Source organism: Pelecanus crispus, chromosome 1 (genome assembly GCF_030463565.1).
Source record: "Pelecanus crispus isolate bPelCri1 chromosome 1, bPelCri1.pri, whole genome shotgun sequence".
NCBI classification, from domain to species: Eukaryota; Metazoa; Chordata; class Aves; order Pelecaniformes; family Pelecanidae; genus Pelecanus; species Pelecanus crispus.
Window position 1 is genome coordinate 275,438 of NC_134643.1, and position 27,305 is coordinate 302,742.

At 49.0% G+C, this 27,305-nt stretch overlaps 1 protein-coding gene across 1 annotated transcript in view; it reads left to right on the forward strand.

Moving 5' to 3' along the window:
- Window positions 1-27,305, forward strand: part of SHANK3 (SH3 and multiple ankyrin repeat domains 3) — a 356,977-nt gene that overhangs the window by 22,206 nt on the left and 307,466 nt on the right. Inside the window, 2 exon segments of the mRNA XM_075708911.1 lie at window positions 16,802-17,005; window positions 20,755-20,826. Of these exon segments, the coding sequence (XP_075565026.1) occupies window positions 16,802-17,005; window positions 20,755-20,826 (276 nt within the window).

Below are 27,305 nucleotides of genomic sequence, written 5' to 3' on the forward strand. Positions count from 1 at the left end.
GTAGCGATCCATTAAAGTAATTGTTGTGTATTAATATTTGTTTTAATAATCCTTCCTTCTGTTGGTCACTTCAGATTAACTAATAAGTATGAACTGTTTTCTGAATTCCTTTCATTCTTTTTGGTACTTTTCTGGTACTGAAGAGCCCTAACATTAATGCATCATCTTAAATGCATTTACTTCAGTTGTTCTGTGGTGTAATGCCTTTGCAATGTAGGGCCAAATCCAAGAACCAAAACAATTAAAAGGTCCAGTAAGCGTTTTCCCAATTGATACCTGTCACCTTGATACTTACTCTTCACCCAAATATCCCAAGAAAGCAGGTTATTTGCTTCTATGGGAGATTACAGCATGGTTTGCTGTCCCTGGCTGTTGGGAAGATGTATTTTCTGATGCAGTCTTTTTTTCTTATCATCTGCTCTCTCTGTATGAGTTTTTAGTGTGCTACCAGTCGCCGTGCTATGTTGGTAAGGAAAATTTGTACAGTGGTGCGTACGCAGCATTTCTTAGTGCGCAGACTGGCTAAGGAGTAGCTCTGGGATCTGGGCTCTCTGGTTCCAGCACAACATGCTGTGCAGAAATGAATCACGTCAGAGAACATTAAGCATCATGGAGCTTGGTTTGGATCTCCTCCCAGCTTGTGTCCTTCCCTGGGATGGTCTGGAAAAGCCTGTTGGCCCCGTTATCACAGTGGCTGGGGCTATGGGCACTGAGCTGTCGCTGGTGGGTAGGGTCTGCTGTCCCACTGCCTGGCCCCCGTGGCCTGAGCTGCCCACGGTGGCCCGGGCGGGCCAGAGGCTTGGGCTGCAGACGGCTGTCCTGCGGGTACCCGGGGAGAGCAGCTCATGGCAGTGCTGTGTTCGCAGCTCTCCGGAGAGGGCTTACTGCGCTCTGCTCCTGCAGCTGCTGCAACGACCTCAGGGCTGCTGCTGCAGAAGGGAGCCAGCTCCGACCTCCAGTATTTTCTCTGGGCACTTGCAGTGTTCTTGTGGGAGAGCTGGTTCTCTCCTTGTGCGTGTGAAGTAGGGATGCCGGGCTGTGCTTGTTTAGAAAAAACAATAAAGGAGAAGGAGCTGGGAAATGAGGAGCAAAAGGGCTCCATGCTACCTTCCCACTCCTTAGTCTGCCTTAGCATCCAGACCATCCTGTAAGGCAAATTTGAGTAGCCCGGAATGTGCCCCTCTGCACAGAGCAGGATCACTGATCCCAAGCTGTAAGGGCTGGATCCCTGACTTGGAGCCACTTACAGTTCCTGTTAGCACAGTGGTGCTTCCTGGCAATATTGGGCTGCGTGTATAGAGATGTGCCTCTCTTCCGTGCTCCGGCTCTGAGCGCCTCATGCATCTTGGGCAGGGCAGGAGGCATGCCCTGCTCCCCTGCCCTTGGACCAGCTGTCCCACAGGGCAATGTAAAGCATGATGGAGGATTGCAAAGCTGCTCCCCATGGACCCTTTGCAGTACTGTGGTCACCGACTGCTGAGATCCTCAAGGCAGAATCTGCGTGTTGACTTGTACCAGAAACAAGTGTCGTGTTGGTGGAGGGGATGAAGCAGCAGTGTCTATTCTCCTGTGGATGTTGTCTCCCAGGGGATCATAAACCTGGAGCTGTGACGGTGCTTCAGCCCTTTTGTGTTAGCCTTGCCCAGGCCTGCGCTGGCTGCTTGTGCTTGCTGGGTTTTTCCCTGAGAACACTGCGGGTGTTTCTTCCCACTGCTAGTGCGTGTTTATTGAGGCACAGATGAGTTTAGGGACTGGTGCTCTAAATGAAGCTGAACTGGAGCTGGATGGGGGTAATTTCTCTTCCCTTTTCTGTGATCTGACAGAGTGTGTTTTTCCACAACATTTCCTTTTTTCTCCCCTCCTGCCTATTTGCTGGTAAATATATTTCTAATTTGCTGTCTCATGTGTAGGTCATTATCAGGCATTGCAACTTGCATAGTTTCTCTCCTCTACTGAGTATGTGTCAGTGGGAAGTTTTACAAAACAGGATTAGTTTTCACTGAGTCTCATCTTATTGTCTAGAAACATGTTGCATTTTGTGGTATAACTTGGCAATAGTATATACTCGATGGTATAACATCTTGCTTATTTAGGATGTAAACTTGATTAGTGTCATCTTATGTCCTCTTAATATCTTTGCTGTTTGACTGACCCCAGATGCCATCTAACCTCATTCCTCCATTCAGGTCTTTGACATTATTTATTGTTGCTACTATATATGTTTCTTCAGCCCTCAGCTGGTATGATGGTGGCATATCCATGACAATTTTGATTAACTAAAATCATGCAAACCAGATGTCATGAAGCAATGTTAAACAATGCCTCTAAAACATGGCATTTAGTCCATTCCCATGGTCCAGTAATATTACAGTTCTCAATAGAAAGAAAACTTCTGTCAGTCTGTTAAAAATCATGCTTTTCCTGATGATGCTAGTTTTAATAAAACAGTCCATAAAATCATAGAATCATTTAGGTTGGAAAAGACCTTTAAGATCATCCAGTCCAACCATTAACCTACACTACCAAGTCTACTCTAAGCCAATCAAGGGTAGACTAGACTAAACCATGTCCCAAAGTGCCACATCTACCCGTTTTTTGAACACTTCCAGGGATGGTGACTCCACCACCTCTCTGGGCAGCCTGTTCCAATTCTTGACCACCCTTTCCATAAAGAAATTTTTCCTAATTTCCAACCTAAACCTCCCCTGGCGCAGCTCAAGCCCATTTCCTCTCGTCCTATCACTAACTACTAACCATAACCGCTTTTGGATTATTGTTCAGTTTTGCTGTATGCCACTGTGGCTTCTCTAAATGCGTCCTGACATTCACAGGTCATTGGCATCTTTAAAGGCTTGGTTGATTAATTAAACAGCCAGCTAACCTAACAAAATCCTTCTTCCTGCTTCTGATTGGCTCTTTGTTGTTACTGGTTAATCGATGGAAATTCATACTTTTTTTTTATACCCATTGTTTTACAAAATTGACTTCTGTAATGAGCAGTGAGCTGCTGGAGCGGAGGAAGCCTCGAGTGGTGACTGGGGAAGGCAGCAAGTGCCTGGAGGCAGAATGTGCTGGGCAGCAGCACACGCTTGGGATGGGCAGCAATGCGTGCTCGGGCGGGCTGCACGCTGCGGAGGGCGTCAGGAGGAGGGAGCTGACGTGTGCTTGGAGACACAGCGTGGGGAGCACCAGAGGGGAGAGGGTGCAGCCCAACTGCAAAATGGGAGGTTGTTAAAGCAGCAGTGCCTGCTTCAGTACAGCAAAGGCATTTTCATTCTCTTCCCTTGGTAGTGTCTTGGCATTTATTTTCCATGTAATGAGGTGTTGTAGTTGCTGCAGGGAAAGCAGAGTCAAGGTTGTGCCACAAGTTGTCCTGGGCAATGTTGGGGTAAGTGTGGCAGCTCTGGATGCTGCGCCCATAGCACTTGGCGGGGTCTGGGTGCTGCGCCCGTAGCACTTGGCAGGGTCTGGGTGCTGCGCCCGGTAGCACTTGGCAGGGTCTGGGTGCTGCGCCCGGTAGCACTTGGCGGGGTCTGGGTGCTGCGCCCGTAGCACTTGGCAGGGTCTGGGTGCTGCGCCCATAGCACTTGGCGGGGTCTGGGTGCTGCGCCCGGTAGCACTTGGCGGGGTGTCCCCAGCGTGGTCAGAGGCTGAAGCCTCTGGAGTGAGGCACAGGCAGTAAGTTTAACGGTGGCAGCTTAGATCGCTGCCTTTCAGAGAGCACACGCACCTCTGCCACCACCTTTTCACTACACTTTTATCTTCTGGCCTAGCTCACCTGCTGGTGCCACGAAGTGTTTTGAGCAAAATGCTGATATATGCTAAGGAGCTGGAATTAAGGCACGTGCTTCAGGATGGGCTGTAAATTATGGGTGTTTGTAGCAATGTAAAATGAGTTGTGAAACGTTTTATTTGATAACAAAAAACCTTAGAAGTTAAGTAACTCATCTTTTTAATATTTTCTTTCTCTGTGTTTGTTAATGTTCATACCTCTTCTGTTGAAGTCTTCCTTTTCCTTCTTAGTGATGTTGATGAAAGCTCTGCATCTTCTCCTTGGAGGTTCAACAGTGTTCACTTAATTGATATCCTTGTTTTAGTTTACATTAGACCAAAGTATGGATAAGATTTTTCATGGTTAGTGACCATTTTTTTTCTTGTTGGGAAGCCTTTCTTAGCACCAAGAAATTGTAATTTTTATATGGTGGTTAGACAATTTTTAGTCCACTATGTTTCCCCAGATTCTTACTGGAAGGACACGTTTAATTGTTATCTTTTTCTTCACTGGGTTGGTTTAGAGTTTTTCCTACTTTTTGTGCCTCTGTGACCAAAGTAATTGCATCCCGCCTCAGGGTCTTTATTTTCTGTGGGAAGCAAGATACAAATTTCCATATAGACCCAAAGGAATCTGCAGTATTTAAATGCAGCAGCCTGCAAACTCTGCAGTTGCTGATAGAATTAAAAAGCTAATTTTTAAAACTGGTAAAATATGGAAGTAAGGCAGTCAATATTGGCCCTCCTGATACTATTTAACTCACTATTAACTTTAGTTTATTTGACACCTTGAAGTTCCTTTGCATGGCGGAATTTTTACTGAAAACATGGTAATATTGTAAGTTGTCTTGTGTGAACCTGGAGGCTGTGGTTGCCTGGGAACAGTCAAGCTTTTGGGTTGCTGTTGGGAGGCTGCCAAGGCTCCGCATGTTGGACAAACACTGGCTGAATTGATCATCAGAGGAGTGGTTAATAAATTTATCAACATTGTCATTATTTTTTTTAATTAAAAGCCACTGAGTAGAGGAGCACGCCTCTTCCAGTGTCTCTTTTGGCTCGCCAGCTGGCACTGCTGCAAGCCTCACTGCTCACCGGGCTGTTGGGATGCCTGGTTTCGGGGGGGGAAAGGCAGCTGGGGCAGCAGCCCCTGGGCAGCACAGCTCAGCCAAAGGGGCTGTGTGAGGGCACCTGCAGGATTGCCAGTACTGGGACCCCCGGCCATGGCAGCCCCTTATCTGAGGCCTCAGTGACAGCAGAGAATCGGGACGTGCCAGCCTGAGCACGATGCACCTCAGCCCGTGGGAGTGCGGTCCCGCTCGAGCATCTGGAGCTCGGGGTAGAGCCACGCAAGGAGGCAGTGAGACGAAGAAACAAACTGAATTAACAGCGTAAAGTGTTGGGGAAGTTTCACAAAAGAATGGATCAGCAGGTGAGTGCTGAAGAAAACTGATTTAAAAAAACAAAACAGTAGGTAATTACTGAAGGAATTTTAAGTATGGGGCAGATGAGTAGGTGGTAATAATGTGCGTTTTCTTTTCACTCAAACCAGTTATTACATCAGGGAAAAGAGGTTAGCAAGAAGGAGCTGTTGAAACCATCTTTAGCAAAAGCCTTAGTGTCAATGTGGAGGCCTAAAGACCAGTGAACTTATATGTGGTATAGTAGTTATACCGTTAATGGAAAACAGGAATATTTATTGTCTGGAAAAGAATTTGTGGTGAGATTTAACCATTGCATTTTCAGAAGACCATGTCTCCCTAGTCTATTTTAATTCTTTAATAAGAGAGAATGGATATAAGAAAGCTGACTGACGGGATTTGTCAAAACTTCGTAACAGTTTGATGGAAATGCTTCTGAAAGGGCTGTAGAAGTTATATGTGGAGAGCAGAAGAGCTGCAATGCACTGAGTGCCAGGCGAAGAGATCAGCATGGGAAAGCATGAACAAATGAATTCCCATCTCTAGAAGAGTTTGACAGGGTGCTGAGGGGCAGGAGAGAAAACACTGCAGAGTTTGTAACTTTGTTCAGAGTATTAATAATTTGAAGAGGAACACGGCAAGCAGGCAGATGTGAGTGTGGTGACACTGGGTCAGACCATGGGGTCCAGCAACGTCCTGTCAGGAGTGACAGGCAGAGCTGTTGCTCCTGGAGGGGTAAGGACAAACCCTGGAGGGCTAAGTCAAGGGACATGCACACAGTGACACCTCTCCAGGGAACCCTTCCAGCCTAAATCAGCAGTTGGCTTAAGGGCTCCCTGGGCCGGAGGTGGGTTACCTCATAACCCCCAACTGATGTCTTTTCCAGGAGACTGTAGTATTATATTTTGAATGCATATCAGCTCTTTGTGCTTGCATCAAGGGTGGGGAAAAAGGAAGCTGAGGGGAACTAGTGGGCTGTCAGCCTCACCTTGGTACCTGGGAAGGTGATGGAGCAAATCCCTCTGGAAGTCCTGGCCAGGCACATGAAGGACAGAATGTGATTTGGAATAGCCAGCATGGACCTGTCAAGGTTAAATTGTACCCAACCAACCTGATTGCTTTCTCCAGTGGGCCGGCTGGCTCTGAACGAGGGGAGCGCAGCAAAGGTTGTCAACCCTGGGCTTAGGGAGGTGTTCGGTGTGGGCTCCCATAGCATCCTTAATGCAAAACAGGACGGGGTGGTTTGGGCAGGTGGACGATGAGGTAGGTGGAAAGCTGGCTGGACCACCAGGCTCAGAGGGTGGTGATGGGCCATACGGAGTCCAGCTGCTGGCTGGTTACGAGCCCATTCCTCAGGGATGGACATGGGGGCCAGTACCATTTGGTGTCTTCATTGACCACCGGGACGAAGGGAGGGAGATCCCTGTCACCAGCCCTGGGAGCAGCCGACAGGCGGGAGAGCAGGGCTGCTTGTCCATGGGACCTCCCCAGGCTGGAGAAATGGGCTGATGAGGACTGGCAGGGCTCAGCCGGGAGAAGTCCTGTCCGCAGGCTGCAGCAGCCCCGTGCAGCAGGACAGGACAGGGCGACCAGCTTCCCCAAAAAGGCCTGGGGGATCTCGGGACCCCGCAGACCTGGCGCTGGCAGCACCCTCGGGCAATGGGTGCCGAGCACCTCCCAGGCAGTGATGGCCCGAGGGCAGCCCGTGGGGTGAGGGCAGGGATTGCTGCCCTCTGCTCAGCGCTGGCGAGACCTGTTGGGATCCTGGGGCCAGGCTGGGCTCACCAGCGCAGGGTGGACATTGCAGTAGTGTGGTGGGTCCCATGGGGGTCTTGGGATGGCTGGGGCTAGAGCGCAGGGGGTCAGGGGAGAGGCTGAGCGTGGGGTTTGCTCAGCCTGGAGAGGAGAAGGCGAAGGGGAGACCCTGCTGCAGCCTGTGGCTGCCTGGTGGGGTGGGGAGAGAGGATGGAGCCAGGCTCCTCTGAGGTGCCACGACAGGACGAGCAGCACAAGCTGTGGACAGAGACGTCCTCCCTCTGTGGCAGGAAAAGCCTTTCACCAGAGGGAGGTTGGACACCAGCCGGGGCCCCGAGTGGCTGTGGGGTCTCTGGCCTTGGAGACGCTCAGTACTTGCCCAGCTACAGCCCTGAGCAGCTGCCTGCCCTGAGCCAGACCAGCTTTTTCCAGGACCCTTCCCCTGGCATGAGCCTGTGACTTGCTGGTGGCGAGCTCCACAGTGAACACATGCCGGGTAGTAAGGAAATACCAATTCTTTGTCCTGCTTTCACTCTACTAGGTTCACTTAATACCCTCCCAAGTTTTGTTTTGAAAGAGACTTTATTGCTGGTGGGTAGGAGTTAGTGTAATTTAACAGAAATGATGTGATTGTAACAAACAAGGTGGACATGCAAAATCTTGGAGTCTTAAGTTTGAAGAAAAAGGACTCAGCCTTAGATTAGACAAAATTAGACTGGTGGTTGAGACCTCAAGGCAGAGGGGGTGTAGGTTAATGTAAGATGGGAGAAGTTGTAGCTTTGAAGAAAAGAGTGGTAGTAAACTATAACCCAGGAGTTATTGCTGCAATTAGAGTCAGATCTGAGTAGGGTGCTGTGACTGGGTTAAGCCAAATGCCCAATGATGCACACCGTGCTGATTTGTGGTTATGACTATGCAAGTGAAGGTACCTGGGAGACCAATTTGGAGTCGATTGCCAGAGCCTGGCGGCATGCTGTTGAGCAGATCAGTGTGTGTGTGTCTAATGAAGATGTCCTATCGGTCACCTTGTCTTGTGGTGTTTGCATCAGTTCCCAAGGAGATATTATCTGTTTATCTTTTCCGTGCCACTTTTGGTTTTGTCATATTCAGTCTTCTCTTCCCCAGACTGAAGAGTCTTGTCTATTTAGTTGAGCCTCACATGGATGCCACTCCAGGCCATTGGTCTCTTCTCCCTTGTCTGCACCTTTTCCACTTCTGGTATGGCCTTTCTGAAAGGGGAGCTGGGACTGCAGGTGGCTTTGAGGACACAGGCATACCAGGGTCTCATGCGGTGATGCTTGCTGTTCCTTTGGTCCCTGCTATTCTGTCAGGTAACTGCTGAGCATTGCTGTGGTGGGGTTGCAGGACTGCTGGCCGCAGCCAGGCAATAGCCAGCTCAGAGCCTCTTGTCGTTAGCATTTTACTTGTGTGGGGTTGATCTGCTGTACTCTTCAGCTGTTTGGCTCTCTGAGGTCCTTCTGTGTTTTGCAGTTGGCTCTCAGTTTTACTATGCCAGGTACCTTAGTTGTTGGCTCACAGCTCGCCTCCCCTTCCCAGACCATCTCAGACCCATGAGCAGCACAGGCGCTGGCATGAATCCTGTGGGACTCTGCTGTGAAAACTGCCTGGTTGTGCCTGCCTAGCCTCCGTGGCACATCTCTTGATCAGCAGCCTGTGCGGGTGAGACCCTTCCCTCTCCTCCCTGGGCAGTAGAGCTATTCAGCTGCACAAAGCTATCTGTAACAGGTCAAGCCCAGAGAGGAGATTCAGGGGGACCTAATCAGTAACACAAGCGTAAAAACCCTAATGGGTAAGGATCAGTGTTGATGATGCAAAATAAGGTGCATTAAAGAGAGAAACGTGAACTCCTTTAATGCCTGTGTGATAGGCTAAACTGAATGCGTCAACACTGGAAAGGGACTCGGGGGTTAATGTAAGAAGTTTAGTTCCTTATGGATCATAAGGATCATGAAGATCCATAAAGACCTAAACTTATGTTAAGCCCTGAGTTCTTTCATTAATAACCTGATCCATAAAGATCTTAGGGATTGAGCCATAAGATCTTTATGGATCAGGTTCTTAGAATATGTTAGAAATTACTGTTTTGCAATATGCGAAGTATAAAAATGCAGAAGCAGGAGTAAATATATTACCTCTGACAATTTTTTCATATAACTAAAGGCAGTAGTGGAGTTATGAATAAAGATGTGAGCACAGGTGCCATAAGTAAGAGCACAAAAAAGCCCCACTGGGCCAAACCAGTGCTCTGTCTGACCCAGTATCCGTCTCTAGCAGTGGCCAAAGGACATGCTGTTCAGGGAATGCACAAAGTCTGCCCACTTTCTGCAGTCCCTTCCCCCCGTGCTCCTCCTATTTCAACAACTGCTGGTTTAGGGTTGTTAGAGGCTGCATCCCCATCTTCTAATTTTTTTTTTATACACGTGAAGCAAATTAGATCTAGGCCCGTCAGATTATCTTTTAATTCATTCAAATGCAGAGTTTTGCAGGTATCTAAGGACTAATGCCAGATCTAGAAAACAGGGAGCTGTATCCTGGAAAGGGCGTGGGGTTTGGCCATCTGAAAAGAATGGAGTGGTCAAAGTAAACTGAACCCAAACTGCCACATGCTGTAGTGAAAAGCACTGATGTGATGCTTGGAGATGGAAGCAAGGGGATAGTGAGTTGAGGTGAGGACAATATTTTGTAGCTGTATATGACAGCTGGGAGACAGATGCTGGAATATTGCCTCTGGCTCTGATTCTGCACTTTAAAAAGTGTATTTAAAATTAAAGAAGGTGCTGAAAAGAGCAATGGAAATTATCTGAGATCTGGTTTGTCCTCTTCTGCTCACCCTAAGCGAGACCAAGAGGTGACAGTGTTAAATGGGGGCTACCAGTGTAACAAGAAACTGAGTATTAAAGAGCTATTCAGTATCACAGAGAAAGATATAACAAGAAATAATGATTGTATTGGAAGTTTAAACAAGGGAAATCAAATGAGAATGAAGACATACCATTTTTCATTGAGGATGAGTGTTTGCTTATTAATTTATCCAAGGAGGGAGTGTGTTTTCCATCATGTGATGTTTTTAGGCTCAAGTTGGGTGCTTTTCAGGAAACTGTTAGCCAAATTTAAGTAATTCAGTTCATTATGGGAGTTACTGGTTGAAACTTACAGGGCAGTGATCTATTGCTCAGACAAGATGATCTTACAGGCCCCTCTTGGCTTTGAATTTGCTGAATCAGAGGGCACGCTGAATATGTGCTACAAAGGCAACTACAGTATGCTCTTTTCACTGGTTTCTTCCATTCTCTAGTTCAACGATTTAATTTGCTCCTTTATACTGAAAGTTCTGTATCTCTTTTGCATGCATTTATTAGGACCTATCTATCCAACTAGCATGTCTCAATCTTGATGCTGCATGAACGGAAGATCTTATTCCCTCTTCTCCAGAAGAAACTTTGCTCTATGTGGCTTTTTTTCAGCCTTAGATAGAGCTAAAGCTTCCCAGGTCCCCATTTTCCAACCGATTGCGGTTAGACAGGTGGCTGTGGTCGTGGTGGTGTAATGAGCCAAGCAGGAAACATTCCCAGGTCTCTGAAGGTAATAGTCATCTCTTTAACCTGTCTTGGGCTCTTCGGTGGGGTCAGCTTGATTTACAAGTCCAACGCTTTTGCATTTCCCTCGGTGCTGTCTTTTCTGCATGAAGAGTTCAGCAGTTGGATGAAACTGGCTGGTGATTTTGCTCTTCAGCAGCCCTTTCCATGCAGGTGGCTAATAATAAAGCTGTTGTAGCTCTGTGTAAGAGGGAGGTTTTGCCTGAACCAGTCACTTAGAGTTAATCAGGAGTTGAATCTCTTTAAACATTCATTTCAAGCTGTGTTTGTATCAGAGACAGCTGCTCCTCTGAAAGCGCTGACTGGTGGGACTATAGGATGGGGCTGGTTGTCACTGTCAGTACTACTGAAGAGTTGTAATAAGGGGGCTCTTGGACTCTTTATTTTTTAAATAGAAGTAACTGAATGGCTTCCTGTCTCAGGCAATGGATACTGGGGATGATACAACAGTCAGCAACGTCCTTCCAGACTGGCTCATAAGCAGCAACTGTTTTGCTGGAAAACCGGTAGAGCCAAAGTACTTTGTTAAGCTACAGCACGTAACTCTGCAAGAAGGGCTTATGCACCAGGCACTTTCCTGCTGAGAGCCAAGAACCTCCCTCCTGCTCTTTATCTTGTTTCCTTTTGGTGGAGGCAGCTTCTCCCAGCGTGGCATTTAGCACAGCGGATAGTAGGGCCAGAGCTTTCCTCAGGAGGTGATCTAAGCCCAGAAATTCCTATTGTTTTGTGAGCATACGCAACTTGCTCTCTAAGCTGGTCCCAGTTTGCCTTTTGTCAGCAGCCATTGCGCAGAAAGCTTATGCTGATCTCCTCCACTAAAACGCAGAGTGGTGGTTCCTCTGCCCTGGTCCCTGCAGAGCCCAGCTCCTTCCCTGGGCCATGGTCATGAAGGGAAACAAGCTGCGGGCGATGTTCAACCAGTCCCATGGTCCCTGGCCAGGGCCATCTGCACGTGGGGGCTGCTGCTGGCTCCCCAGCCCCTGCCCCTCAGGGCTGGTGGTGGGTTTGAGGGGTTGCTGGTGGGAGTGCTCTGGGCAATTCCTGGTCACGGCTGTCTTGTGGATCCGATCCCTTCTCTGGCTGGCATGCGAGCGAGGCCAGAAGGATCCTGAGGGATTTCACACACTGCAGGGGACCAGTGACATCTGCCCCAGATCGCAGGAAGAGCTTGCTGCTGAAACTGCTGCTTAAGGGGATAGGCTTTTAATGAGTAATTGGGACAAAAAAAATGTATAATTGGAGAAACCCAAACATAGCCTTTTAAGGAAAGGTGAAAAAGTTACCTGGGCTTGTTTGTTTTATAAATAGCATCTGTTCCTGTAACTTTGTCCCAGTCCTGGTGTTTCAAGGAGCTGCTGCTCACTCGGTGCAAGGGCCTGGCTCAATGCAGCGGAGCGCTGCAGGCTCCCCTGGGACGCTCCGCTCCAGCTCCGAGTTCAGACGTGGTGTGTTTGTCCTCTGCAGACTGCTCTGTGGCTCTGGTCACCTTTGCCATCTTTCCCTTTACCTTTTTCCTGTTTCTGTTGTTTCCTGAAAAGAGTGCCACCAGACCTGCATGTGATGTAGAAGATCTGGATGTGCTGCCAATTCATGAGTGTCATAGCAGCCCTTTCTACATCACTTCAGCCCAGATCCCAGCACGGGCTCCATGTGACTCCGCTGATGAACTCCGGTGTCAGGAAACCTGCGTAGTTGACCTTCACCTTTGTTTACTATCTTCCTTGTCGATTAGGGATCCAAAAGAGCTTTCTTGCTTCTGGCACTTTAGTTTAAGGCAGCAAGGTACCTTTTTGGAAATGTGCATGCATATTGGTAAACAGGCCAGCCTTATTCTGGTAGGCGTGGGTTTCCTCCAGGCTCTCCTTGTGGGTGTGAGGCATGACTCCACAGAAAATAAGCAGATTTTTCAGCAACGTAAATGTTTGTCACAGTTCCTGTCCATGTTCCTTGGACAGAGGCCAGGCCTTTGGGCCCAGAGCATGGCAGAATCATGAGCCCCTCCTGGGTATCAGCATCTCCTGCCTGGGCTCTGCCCTCACTCCCAGAGGGTTTGCACGATGCGGTGCAGAGCACAGCCAGCGCCGTGCATGGGCGATTGGCGCCGCTTGCAGTTGTGCTCTCAAATTAGCCATGCTCGTGCATCTACTGGGGAGCTTTTATTCCTTGTCTGCGAGACCTTTTGCATTGGCATCCATTGTGATGGCGACCAGTGAGGAGCCCATCCTGCAGCCAGTCCTCATGGGAGTTGCTCCGGGACTCCTTGGATGACTCTCAAGCCTCTGTTGCTTGCCACCCTCACCCACTTTCTTTCAGGCTCCCCTCTTCCTCTGCATTTGTTAGTTTTTATGACTTCAATACCATTGTTATTTTGCATGTAGCATGCCAGGATTGTGCTCTTTTCTGTTCCCGTTCAGAGGTAACTCCCATTTTCTAAAGGAAATCTTTTACTTTTGATAGATTCCTCTGCTCTCCTGGTTTGGCTGCTCCATCTTTCTGTAGGGGACTCTTAGAGGCTGTTTTTTCATTTTTGCCATACATTTACTCAGAGCTTCTAATGTGATATTATGAAATACACTCCCTGCTGCCTGCAAGCACATTACCTTTTCAGCTGCTTCTTTTAATTTCCTTTCAACTCTCTCTCATTTGTGTGCTCTTCGATGAAGAATTTCTGGCTTTTTTGCTCTTAAGGGATTGTTGAATGTAAGTTCTTTATTGTTATTGCAGGGTGGCTCTTGAATAGATCTTGTCTGTCATCCTGTGCATTGCTGAGGATTGAATCTGAAGCTCTGAGCTCTTTCTTCCTTCAGGAAGGAGTCATCTATGCTGTCTAAAAGTTGAGAAGCTGTACCATTTTCTTTCCAAGAGTTGTTCCTAAGGCTTTGATTGTTGTGATCAGAGCTTATAATTGTATGGAAGAAATTATCACTTGTAACTGCAATCCAGAGCGAGCAACTTGTTCTGAAAGCTGCTCCCACTCTGCCCTCTGAGCCTGCCTACAGCTCTGGGACCTGCCCCGGCTGCAGGGTGGGCTCTGCAGGTGCTGTGCCGCACCGACCAGCACGCGGGACTGGCGCCGCTGCAGTGTGCTCCCTGTGGAGGTGCCTCCTTCGGCTCCCCGGGATCCCTCCTGGGTCTTCTGGGGACTGACACCAGGAACAGCGATGAGCCTCTTGATTCAGGAGAGTGTCAAGAGGAAGGGGCAGAGACCTTTCCTTCCCCTGCGGGCTTGGGACTGTACAAGGCAATTTGGTTCCTTTTAAAATTAATGTTGATTTGAGTGTCCAAGTATCCCTTGCAGCCCTTCTGGCAGGGGTTTGTGGGATTAGCCTCATGTTTTTGGATCGCTCCTGGAGTGGCAGTGCTGCATCATGGAGTGGAATAAGCAAGTTTAGTTGCAGGATCTCTGATATGAGAAATTCATTAATATATGCGATGGTATTTGGAGAAGCAGTCATAAGAGGCATTTAAGTAGCTGGATTATGCCCACAAAGGGCTGTGCAGCACTTTGACCTCGCAGCTGAAGTAGATGTTTTCTTCTTTCTGATTTCTGATGCAGGTTAAAGACAGAAAGAGACACACTGCAGGGTGCAAGTTGTTTTCTCTCTTAAATATGAAGTGTTAATACTCGCCCGAGTATGCCTCTGCAGTATAAAGTTTGGTATGAAATTCAGTGATTTTTGTGCCAGGACCTTCCTTCAATGTGCATGCCCATCAGTGCTTTTTTCCTTTAGCCACATGTTTTAATATTGAACAGCATAATTTGACAGTGAGGAAGAGTCCTAGGGGCTAAATAAGTAAGTAGGAAGGTATAGACAATGTTTGTTTTCTATTTATGGGTCCCTGAAAGAATGGTGCATATTCTGCTTCTCTTTGAGGACTGAAAGAGAACAGAGCTGGTGTTTCTCAAAGGTTTTGAACTGATTTCTCACACCAGCAACCTGCTGCCTCTTCCTCAGTACCTGCTGTAGGATAAGCCCCAGCTGATAAGCATGCTGACTTGCTAATACGGTCAGCGATGAAATAGATAACGCTGACTTCTGTTTGTGGTACAAATGCTTGCTGCCACGTGCAAGTTATCCATGCCTGAGAAAAATGAGCTGTAACATCAGCTTGGTGGCTTTCTGTCTCACGTGGTGACTTTTCCAGGTGGTGGTGGTGCGCAGGCAGGCACGCTGGCACTGTGCAGGGCAGCGTGGGTGCTCTGCCGGCTTCCGCCCTGTGCCCAGCAGGGTCATTTGCTTCTCTCTGGGCAAAGCTCATTATTTTTTTCAAAACAGTGCCTGCTTAATTCACAGAACCGAAAAGATGCTATTAACGGGAAAAGGGACCGAAACAGGCCATGGGATTAAATTTTGAAGTTGGAAGTAGGGCTGAAGGGGTGAGTGAGGATGTGCAGTTACTTCTGATGCCCGGGTGAATGGGTGAGTGTCCTTCTCCTGCTGTGGTGGGGACACAGTGTGGTGGTGGCAGGAGCTCTGGCACTGCGGGTCCATTGCAGCCGCTGGAAGTGCTGCTGAGCATGTGGAGAAGGTGGGGATCAGGTCAGTCTGTCTGTTTGGAAATCCAAATAGATGTCTGTATTCAGGCCTCAATTCTTCAACACCTTCATGGACAAAACATGCTTATGCTGCTGCATGGATCTGTGCTGCACCTATCCCTTGGACACGGCATGCACCTCCAGTCTCCTGTTGCAAGGGTGATCATAGAATCATAGAATTGTTTAGGTTGGAAAAGACCTTTAAGATCATCCAGTCCAACCATTAACCTAACAATATCAAGTCCACCACTAAACCAGTTAAGGGTGGAGTAGCAATTTCACGTTTCCTGGCTTGGTGGCTGGATTATTTTTTAATGAAAATAAAAACTAGGAATCATTAAGGTTGGAAAGGATCTCTAAGATCATCAGTCCAACCGTCACCCCAACACCCCCATGCCCACTAAACCATGTCCCAAAGTGCCACGTCTACCTGTTTTTTGAACACTTTCCAGGAATGGGGACTCCCCCACCTCTCTGGGCAGCCTGTTCCAATGTTTGAAATTATGTGGTCTTGGGGAATAACAGGGTGGGCAGAAGCATGGAGTGCCTCTGTGTGACGAGTGGAGCAGGACTCAGCCTGGGAAAGCAGTGGCTGCTGGGGGAGCACTGCAGAGGTGGGGAGGGTGATCATTCACTTTGCCTCCCAGCACAAAAATCAGGAGCATTAAATGGGGCTGACGGGCTGTGGCTTTGAAATGAAATACTGAAACAAGACTAAATGCTGTCTTCTCCCGCAGAAAGTGTGGAGGGGGAGGAGAAACAAACAAGGAGGAAAACAAAGTGTTGGGAGCAAGGAAAGGTTGAGGGCTAAAATGCAAAACCAGGGACCTGGGAGAGAAAACAAGGAAACCGTGGCTGCCGATGGGGACAGGCTGTTACAAGACCTACCATCTGCAAGAGCAGATGCTGCGAAGAGCCTGCTGCCCCGCCGCCGCAGCGGAGGGGATACGGCGCCAGGCTGTGCGGCTCGGCGGGCTCTGGCAGAGGCAGGTTCCCATGGCTGGCCCGCTCCGTCCGCCAGCACCACGGCCCTGGTGCTGCAGCCAGCTGGAGTGTGGCAGCAGCAGCTGCAGCTGTAGGAAATACAGCCTGGAGATGGTGGGCTATAACTATTTGATGACTTGGGTCCTGAGGAGGGAGGGAAACTGCTTATGGTACCAGGGAAAGGCACTGCAGTCACAGGGTGAGATGGGGAAGTGTGACTCCATGCAGGGAGGCAGAGGGCTCTTCTCCTCCCCTCCTCCGGCTGGGAAGGCCTCGCTGGATGCCTCCGGATCCTGGCAGTGCTCACGGTGCTGCAGTTCATCCCTCCTTTGTCTGTACACCTATGAATTCTGTGACGGAGAAGCCAGTAGACTCTTTACACCCTATGTGGGATTTTTTAAGTGAAATTTTGCTATTATACTGTTATTAGGCCATAAAATATTCTTTTGACACTTCTCATATTTTATAGGATGTTATAACATACAGGGTTTGAGTCTGCCCTGAACCCCACAAAATGCATTAGGGGGGATCTGCTCAATCTCATCCTTCTCTAACTCTTTTTTTTTTTCCCCTTCTCGTAATCCACTGACATGGAAAAGATTGTGGCTTTCCCACTTTATCCTTCTCCTTGTTCTTACTGTGACTGTTCCTGGGTGCAGCTATGGGGTACAGGACCTTGGTGATGCTCAGCGCTAATTGCCCTCTGTGTCTCTCCACAGAAGTGTCTACGGTTGAATCCAGATGTTCCCGTGTGGGTTTCCAAGCAGCGCATCCTCTGCACTTTGAACCACAGCCTGAAGGATGTTCTGAACTATGGGCTCTTCCAGCCGGCCTTCAATGGCAGGGCTGGGAAGTTTCTGGATGAGGAGCGCCTGCTGAGGGAGTACCCCCTGAATCCAGACACTCCTGTCCCCTACTTGGAGGTAGCCATCTTTTTTTTTTTTTTAAATGTTTGTATATATGTATGTAGATATATACACACACATATATAAATGTACATAAGTATGTAGGACTTCTATGATCGCTTCCACTGTAGTCTCTGCAGGCACCACAGATATTAATGCCCCTGCCCCCCTCCCCTTTTTTTCCCCATTTCCCTTCCAGGAGTGCAAGCATAGAAGTCTGTGTGGGTGTATGTTTATTCACGGAGAATTCATTGAGGGACAGCTGAGGCAAATGACTCTGAGTTTTAGTCGCTCGTGACTCTGTCTGCTTGAGAGCTTCATAACATCTGTCATAGCCCTGTGAAACAGCTTCCCTGTTTTCTGACCCTGTTGATCAAAATTTCTTTTTTTCTAGTGGTGCATAACTGTCATGGGAAATTGCTGTAACAGAAGGAAAGCCAGTCTCGTAGGTACAGAGAGAAAATCATAGGGAGATCTTTGAATATGAGGCTGAAGGACTTGAGTTTGACATTTTATTTAATTTACAGTTATTGTAGAGACTGGAACACAACTGTGTTCCTTGACAGCAAATGACTATCCCTCTATGGACCTCATTTGTGTGATGAGCATGGAGGATAATCTATACTATTTTCTGTTCCATAAAATTAACTAGAGCAGAAATTAACTGAATTAACTCTGTATTTACATTCACTATAGGTTTTGCCTTGGGCTGGGATTCAGGTGATCACATGTAGGTGTTTATTCTAAGGTGACCTGCAGCATTTCTTGGGCTCCATTGGCTGTCACTGTGGACATCCCCACTGGCTGTAACAGGGCTCTAGTTACCTGCACGTGGACTTCTAAATTTAGAGATCTTGTGCTATATTTTACCCACAAAGTCTATTTAGAAAGCATTACACACTTAAGCTGCACAAGCTCTTATGAATGCAAGCATGAATGCTGTTATTATAACTAATCCTGACTAATTTGGAAAGAAAGTGCAGCACAATTTCTTAGCAAACTAACATTTAATGTAGACAAAAACATTTGGAACAACATTAAGAATGCTTGCAAATAAAGCTATGAGGTAGTAAATTCCTTAATGTTCCTTATACAAGCTTTAATGCTTTGTTTTTGTATAGTTTAGCATAATGTCCACACTTGATGTTTTAGCACACACATCTAAATGCAGACTTGACATGGATATTTGTTGTGTGTCATTTCGAGTCTTCATAACTCAAGAAGAATGGCAGCTGAGCACTGGAGAATCCTATTGGAAAACAAAAAACCTGGAATCTGTTTACAAGACATAAATCTTATGCTGATACCACTGAGGCTTCTTGAACCCAAAAGATAAATTAGCCCTCAGGGCTACATATGAAGGTATTCAGATAAATGAGAGGTTTGTGCATATTGACAGAAAAATTACATTAAAAAGCAGGTATCTGCAGTAGTTCCCTGGAGAGGTGGGATGCTGGCTCTGTTCTACGCCAGGGAGAGCTGTAGGTACTCCGGATTCCTTTACCGTGATAAAATAGCAGCTGTGAAGCAGTGTGTTGGTGACCAAGCAACGTGCAGTGGGGTCTACCTGCCTATCTGCTGAGATCCAGTTACCCTCATGTGCGTTTGGAGGTATTGACTGTATCCCGTATTATCTTACTGGTTGTTATCTACTGTCAGAAGCTTATTGTATCCTTCTTAATGAGGTGGTTATTTTGTTTGCATGCCAAACACACCATTGTGTTCTCACCATTATTAACCATCACATGTTCAGTTCATGCACCTTGTAAATTTGAATGAGATTTGGAAATTCTCGTGCCTGTATGTCCTCCCTGTGCAAGTCTGGTCCAGGGACGAGCTGTGGAGCAAAACTGTTGGGATGTGACTAGCTTAGGGTCAGCTGCCCACTTCAGTTGCTTTTTTGGAAGTTTTGCTGCTCAGTTTTGAGCAGCTGACCATGTTGTACAACTTAACTCTTCTCAGATGAGATTTTTGCCTTGCACCTGCGAGGCAGTGTGCATTGCTCTTGCATCAAAGCCGATGTAGCCTGGCTTCCCTCTCTCAGACCTGCCTTGATGCACTACCCTGGCCCCTGCCTGCATAGTGTGGGGCATCTGGGAGCCCTGCAGGACCTTCCCCAAGCACTGGAAGAGCAGCGGTAGGCGAGTCCACCTGAGCTGGCACTTTGGGCAGGAAGCTGAAAGTGAGTGGTCTGCAGAGCAGCTCTGCCCTGGCTCAGCCAGAGCACTGCCCAGGCCTTGGGAGGCAGAGGCTGGAAGTGGAGCTCATTTTCAGACCCTCTAACGTGGTGCTGGGCATGAAGAGGAGCCACTGAAGGATGCTTGCATGACTGTGTAGGTATGCACAGAGGATCCCTGACACTGGCACCATCTGCAAAGGACCAACGTCTGTAAATCAGTGGGCAAGACAATTTTTACCTTGGAATGTTTAAAAAAAAAAAGTTGTGTGAGAAAACATCTGCCCAGTAGTACAAGTTTGTGACAGACTGAAAATGTGCTAATATTTTGCCAGTATTGAAAAGTAAGTGGGATGAGCTTAGTAACTGCAGTCCAAAGATAACTTGTTGTCAGTTCCGGCTGAAATAATGAAATGTTGATGGAGGATTAAGTTCATAGCAATTCAAAATCTCAGAATACAATTCATACATTGAAAAAAGATGTAGTCAAACAAATCCAATTTCATTCTTTAAGGAAATTGTAATTCTGCTTGATAAAGATAACTATACAAAGGTAGCAGCCACTTGGGGGTACTTGATTTTGTTCTACATGATATTCAAGTTCAGGATTAGCACTATAAAAGATCAGTGGGACAAGTGCTACTGGCTAGCTAATCAATGATAAAAAGCAGTTGTCACTGTGGCCATCACTGTGTAGCTGTATTTCTAGTGGGTTTCTTAGGGACCTATGTCAAGCTTGATGTGGTTACCCCAGGGATCTGGGTGTAAATGTAAAATCACTGCTGATAAAGTCTGATTACACAAAGTTTGGCAGAGAATATAACAATGTCAGCTGTGCTGTCTAGGTAATTTGGTAAGTGGGGGCCCTATCAGAGTATGCTCTGTCAGCCAAATGACAAACATACAGGGACAAGGATTGCTTGCAAATAAAAGACTCTCATTGTGGAAAACAAAGTTTCTGAAGAAAATTTGAGCCTTTTGGTCAAGAAACCTAACAGCAATTTCCAGTGTGATGCTGTGGCACAGCGTGGCCCTGTAATCCTTCAGTGTGTACCCTGACAAGTAGTGAGTTTGTTTTAGGAGTGGTTGGGGCAGAGGTGGTTGGTATTGGAGCAGTGTGTGGGTGACAGTCAGTGTACTTGAAAGGACATTGGAAAGAGGCAAGGCACAGAAGAGAGCAGCAGAAATGATCTGAGAACAGAAGAGAAGATCCCTCAATGAGAGATTTAGAACTCAGCCTGCTTACAGGGAAGTCTGCTCTAGACTACCTGTGTAAGAACTGTCCTAGGGAAAACCATTCTGTTGTTAGAGAGATCCCTAATTAATTGGGAAGAAGCAGAACAAAGCCCACACCATCTGGAAGCTGAAGCCAGACAGATTCATATGAAAAACTGGTCAGAATTTCTTTAGTGAGGAAAGCAATTAACTATTAGAGCTAATTAGGAAGGAGAACAGTGTATTCTGTATCTGTTGTTTTCAGATTGAGACTGAATGTCTTCATGCAAGATGATGTTTACTGGAGCTGCTTGAGAGCGGTTTGATGCTGAGTGGGTTTTGTTCATCTCATATTTGACATTCTTCCCTCTTGCAGTTCCGGTACAAAAGGCGTGTATACACCCAGACTTTGCTGGATGACAAGCAGTTTGCCAAGCTCCATACAAAGGTAAGGCTGGAGTCTAGCTGGCAAGCTCAAAGTCCTGGTAGCATGTTCAGCGCTGATGGTGGCCTATCACAGAGAGGATACCGGGTTTTGGGACGTTTCAGTCTTCCCTGCTTTCCAGACCACAAAGGACTCATGAGAAATGGATGGTGCTTGCCAAAGCCTGGGGTGGTTTAGGTGGGGGTGCAAGCTGAAGGACCCCATTGAGCCGTGGTAGGGTGCCCACACAGGGGTAGACTTGCACGGCTTCTGTGTGCTAGCAGGCAGGTGTGGTTGGACTAGGCTCCGCGGGAGAGCGTGGGGTCAGCTTTCCATGGGGTGGTAAGGCAGAGGAAAACATGATGGGCCAGCTGAAGAGAAGCTTTATTCTCTGGCATGGAAGAGCCAGTAAATGCCTGGAGAGCACAATGGTGCACATTGAGGAGCATGCCTTCCCTTCCCCCAGCAAGAGGCTGCAGCACGCCTCCGCCTTGCACGCGGGCTCATTGCTTTGTCTCTGGCTTTAACCCATGCATTTGGGTCAGGATTTTGCTGGTAGGATCCACATGTGAAGTGGAAAGCGCTCTTGGTCTACTGCAGCCCTCACGTGTCGTGGGCAGTGATCAAGGCCTGTGTCAAGATTAATGGTGCAGGCACTGAATGGAGTGTCTGGGCATTTGGAGAACAGGGAGTGTGGCAGGAGTGGTGCTTTTGCATGCATGGGTGTTTCCTGGGAGGAGAGACGCCCTACCAAAATCACTGGGCTCTGTGGCCAGGGTCGCCCCAGTTGGCACAGCCAGAGGGTGAGGTATGCTAATGGTGACCAGGCCTTGGACACGTGTTGGCTGGATGCCCTCTCGCATTGCTCTTCCCCTGGACAGCTGTGGTGGTCCTGTGATGTCACTTCTTGCCTAAGAAATTAAGAACAATAATTGTGGAGAGGTCTGGAACCATCAGAAGATTTCTGCTGCCACTAATAATTGTGCCTTGAGATGGCATGTGGCCCTGTGAAGACTTTGATGGTTCCTGGGAGGCCAGGGCCAGCAACATGTGGGAACTGTGAGACAGGAGGAAGGAGGTGGACTCTGGCAGCTTGGTGGCCATTGCACAGCTGGGTGGCTCTAACGCACTGGGCAGTATTTGAACTGCTGGGTGGCATGAGGACACCTGCAGCCCCCATCAAACTCATTTTCTGGGAGAGTCTGTGGGGAAGGGCTGGGGCAGGGAGTGGTGGTGTGGAGAGGCTCGTGGGGATGGCCTGCGTGTGGAGGGCACTGTGCTGGGGAAGGCCATGCAAGAGAGGCTTTGGGGCTTCTTGTTCAGGAAGGACGTGGGATTGGCCAGGACCCCAGGGTTCCCTGCTAGCTCCCTTGTGGCTGTGTATCACGAGCTCCCTTGGAAACCCCCTGTGCAGAGCAACCACTTCCCGATGAGGGCTGGGCAGTCTCTCGGCTGTTTTCCTTTTGCCCTCTGAAATGCGTGCCATTGTCTGCCTTGACCCTTCTCAGCCGCTCGGCCACTCTTGCCTGACAGCCAGCGGCTCCGAGACATGCGCAGGAGGTGCCCAGGGCCTAGCAGCCGTGGAGGCGCACCTGGGCACTGTGGCTCCTCTTTGGCCTCCTGGCAGCCTGCATCGCTGCTGGGCATAGGGTGCCCGTGAGTGGCTCCTGCTGCGGGTCTGCAGGGTGGTGCCTTGCTTCTGGTCACATCTGCTCTGCAGAAGACAGGCAGGCAAAGGTTGAAAATTTTCAGTTAACAGGTACAACAGCAAGAGCTGAGCTAGGTGGAGCCACAGATGTAAAGCAGAAGGGAAGAAAACGTTCTCCCAAAGGGCTTGACCTACCCCAAAGGTGAAAATCTTCTTCGTTGGAAGAAGCAGGTCCTCTGTCTTCTGTTTGCAAGAAGCAGGTCCTCTGTCTTCAGTTTGCAGAGCTGCAGAAACAAGAAACAAAATGCTGTTAAGGGTTCAGGTTTGACTCATGAACATTAAAGTCACGAGGCTTCTGTCTGGTGACATAAGAATATCCAGGCAGCAAATCTGGAAAGCTCTCAGCATCTTCCTGGTGCCAGGAAGCGTGAATCACAGTCCTCCTGAGCCTTGCCAGTGAGAGACCGTGCTTGTTGGAGGGAGGGCTGGAGGCACCTGAGATCTCAGCAGCATCTGAGGACTTCCCCTACAAGCATGTAGTAGCCATAAATGCACTTTATTAAATATTCATTTAATCTCCATGCTTTAATTTCTACTTAAAAAGCAAATTTTATTCATGTTGTTTCTTTATTTTTAAACCATCCCTTGCTGATAAAATATGGCATCTGAGTGAGATCCTGCATCTCTGCTCCCTTTTGCCTCCAACAAGAGGATGCTAATGAGTTTTTCCTTTGGCTGGTGTTTTCCCAGAGCCCGTGGGCACCGTGGGCTGCGGTGCTTGTGGGGGCAGAAGGGGAGCCCTCGTCCTGCCCCGGGGCCGCTCCTGCAGGGGTGCAGTGCGAGGGAGGCAGCGGAGGCAGCCACAGAGGGTAGTGCCAGGAGGGGCATGAGCGGGAGACAACCACTTGTTGGAGCGATGCCGGTGCTGAGAGCCGGCAGCGGCATGACTTAGCCGCCCGGCACAGATTGACGCTGTTTCGCTGGGAGAGGGTGAGAGTGGAGCATGCGTGTGCAGCCTCCTGGCAGCTGACTTGAAGGTGAGAAGGGGATGGAGAGTGGAGGGACATGGGCTCCTCTCTGGGACGGCGGCTGGCTGAGCAGAGAGAAAACCGGCAAGCTGCTGGGGACCGCAGATCCCGAGTGAAGAGCACGGTACTGCCTGCTTCTGCCCCATCTGCTGCGCCGGCAGTGCCAGGCACCACTGGGCGAGGGGCCGCCGAGGGACAGTCCCTGATGTGCCACCGACCCCGCGGAGGGATGCTGCGGGGGCTGGCGGCAGGGCAGGACTGCGTGGGGGTTCATTCCCCGCATCGAATGTGCAGTGAGGAGGTGTCTCTGGGCCGACTTGGGGAACGGCTGGCTCCTCCAGCACTGCAGGCTTGTACAGGCTTATGCGTCGGGTTGGTTGCTGCGGGGGTTTCTGCTTCTGTCTGTGCATTTGGGGGTTGGTGTTTTCTTCTGGGAATGCAGATGCATGGAGGTGATGCCTCTGTGGTGTGGTGCAGACCGTACATGTAGCTCGAGGCATGAGGCTTCCCTGTTATTTGTAGTGATGCCTAATCACTCAGGTAGTGAAATACTGTTTTTTCTGAGATGCGGTAATTTAAAGGGCTGTGAAGGATTAGATTTAGGTCTACCAGGATGGTGGGACTGCTCCTGAGGCTGTGGTATGCGTGAAATCTTTAGGCCTGTGGCTAATGGTCTCATCTGAATGAGAGCAAAGTATGAAGACGTTCAGAGTTTGGAGTCTGACTTTTGGTGGCAGAATACACTACTTGAATCTTTTAAAGACCTTGAAACATGATTCTTAACTGCCATTAAAAAAGAAAAACAAGAAAAATAAAAATAACTCCTTTTCTTGAGTGCCGGTGGACTTGTTCTAAGAAGTGGGGAAACTGATTTCTTGTATTGCTGGCAATAACAAAGTGACTTGGTAAAATCAGTCAGTCAGCCTCAGTCCCTTGTGCCTCTTGGGATCTGCAGGCAGTGACATTTCTTATAGATATTTTTCCCACTGAATTGCAGTAGACCATTTAGAAACGGGAGTGCAAAAAAAAATGCATGATAGAAAAGGGCAATCCCATTGTGCTTATAAACGAAAATCTGTGCAGAAAAATCTTGGCATTTACCAAAATGTCCACAAAGGACATTGTGCTACCAAGAGACTTGGGATTTTACTACCTTGAAGGGGAAAGAAGCAGCACACTTAAAACATACTTAAAGTAATTATTAGGAGCCCATATGCCGTTACTGTTGTAGATGACTGACATTAGTGTAGAGCCAGAAGTGCTGGCCACAGACGGTGATCCTCTCGCGCTGCAAACTGTACAGTTACAGAAGAATGGCAGCCCTGGCATGGGGCTGGGGCGGGTGCAGGCACACAGAGGGTGATGCAGCAAGGAGAGAATGTCAGCTTGGTGGACAACACCCGTGGCAGGTCCGCAGCATGACTGTCACCACCTTTCCTGTTGGGGTTAGTGTCTGAGAGGGGTGGTTGTAGTGGGGAGGTGACAGTGTCACTGCTCTGCGGAGCAGTGTGATGTGGGGGACGAGGTGCACCTGAGTGAGGGGAGCGAACGCCATGGCCATGGTGATGCCGGGAGGAGACAGCAGAAAGGAGCTGGCATAGGCTGTGAAGGAACTCGGGAAGAGATGGGCGACTGGAGCTGATGCAGGAGTGACCGTGTGTGCTGGTGCGGCATGTGAGGGGGGCTGCACCCACTTTCAGGATGGAGGGCTTGCACTTGCCTGGGCTGGAGGAGGATTTTGTGTTAATAGTGGCTGAAGGTGATGTTGGGGCAAGGATTCAAGACTTGAGGATGGAGAACAGGGTGGTGTCTTGTTGTTTGCTGTTTTGTGCTGCCATCAGTGCCATCTGTGTCCTGGGGCCTCCCTCTACAGCAAGAAATACATCGGACCTCATCAACTGGCGTATCAAAGCTGGGCGCAGACGAGGCCTGCTGCAGGAGACCTCTCGCTTGTCTCTGACTTCCCCTTCTCTACCCAAACTAACGAACGAAGGGCAGGAGAGCAGGATCTAATGGCTGAGAGCATGCGAAGGCTGCCCTGGGTGACCACAGCCCATCTGGCCCACCACCCTCCTCTGATAACAGCCAACCCAGATTTCAGTGTGTCTTTGGAGAGAAACTGAAGGGTGAAAGTGAAAAAACTGGTGGGTTGAGATAAAGACGGTTTAACAGGTAAAGCAAAAGCTGCGCGCGCGTGCAAAGCAAAATCAGGAATTCATTCACTGCTTCCTATCACAGGCAGGTGTTCAGCCATCCCCCGGACGGCAGGGCTCCATCACACGTGACAAGTGATTTGGGAAGACAAACGCTGTCACTCCAAACGTCCCCCCTTCCTCCTCCTTCCTCCAGCTTTTATTGTTGAGCATGTCATCCTATGGTCTGGGATATCCCTTGGGTCAGTGGGCTCAGCTGTCCCGGCTGTGTCCCCTCCCAGCCCCTGTGCACCTCCAGCCTGCTCGCTGGCAGGGCAGGGTGAGCAGCAGCAAAGCCCTTGGTGCTGTGCAAGCACTGCTCAGCAGTAACTTAGCACATCCCTGTGCTATCATCACTGTTTTCAGCACAAATCCAAAACGTAGCCCCATACCAGCTACTACGAAGAAATGTAGCTCTATCCCCGCTGAAGCCAGTACATTCTGGCAGCGCCCTGTGTGGATAAGATGTCCGCGCTGGGGAGGAGCTGCTGGCAGGACGGCAGGGGCTGCCCCCGCTCCTCAGGGAGGGCTCGGCCTCCTCCAGGCATGGGCCTCTGCGGGGCTTCCATCCTGCTCGTGTTGGGGGTGCTCCAGGCGGGTGTGGAGACGCACCCAGCCAGCCTCCAAGGCAGTGGCTAAACGTTGCTGCGGTGCGCCATGAAATTGATTGTCTGACGTTTCTGTGGGAATCAATGAGGTGTTTATTTGCTGCTGCCTAATGGCCTGTGTGAAAGCTGGTCACACAGCTGGCGCGAGGGAGGAGGTTGGTCTTCTCCAGCCTCTTCCAGGGCCTGTGACCCCACGGCAGCTGCCATGCTCTGGAAAGTGGGTGGTTTGTCTTAATTCCAGCTGCTGTTTGGAGCAAACTGGACCCTGAGAAAAGATTAGTCTTTCCTTGATACTGAAATTGTTGGCAACATCAGCACGTGCTTGGCGTGAAGGGGATGCGTTGCCTTTCCGCTTTTGCAGAGCACCCAAGCCGGGTGCCTGTGGTTGGCTTCCCCCGGCACCCAGCCCGCAGTGAATAGCGAGTGACAGAATAATTTCTCTGCAAGAAGAATATCTCATTTATTTTCTTTCATTTTGATTCAAGAGAGAGAAGCTTGTTCCCTCACACCAGTTTCCTCTCAATGAGGTTTTCTTTTCTGGAGGGTGTTGATTTTTCTTGCGGTTTGGTGCTAGTGGAGGAGGATGGACTGCGGCATGGCGACTGCCAGCTGGGTGGCTGGAGCTGCGCCCTGTCCCCAGGCGCTCTCCTGGTGTGAACCTCCCTCTCACTTGTGAACAAACAAAAGTGCCTCACATGTGCTCAGGAGCCATCTGCTGAGGCGGTGTTTTGGGTAACGATACGTGAACCAAGCTGGAGCACCGGAGCTGCGGTTTGGGCAGCAGCCCAAGGGGTGAGGGCAGGCCCAGGCTTCTGTTCCTGTCTCCTCTTGCGAGGATCCTCCTCAGGGAGCAGTGCAGTCTGACCCACAAGAAAGAAGATCCCTAAGACAGGGCTTGCTTCCCAAAGGGTTTCCAGGTAGCAGGTGGGAGATACAGGTGAGAGCTCAGCTCTGTCACATTTTCCTTAAAAACATCATTGGTGCCGGTGTGGGAGCGAGAGGGGTCCCGCCTGCCCGCAGCCCCTGG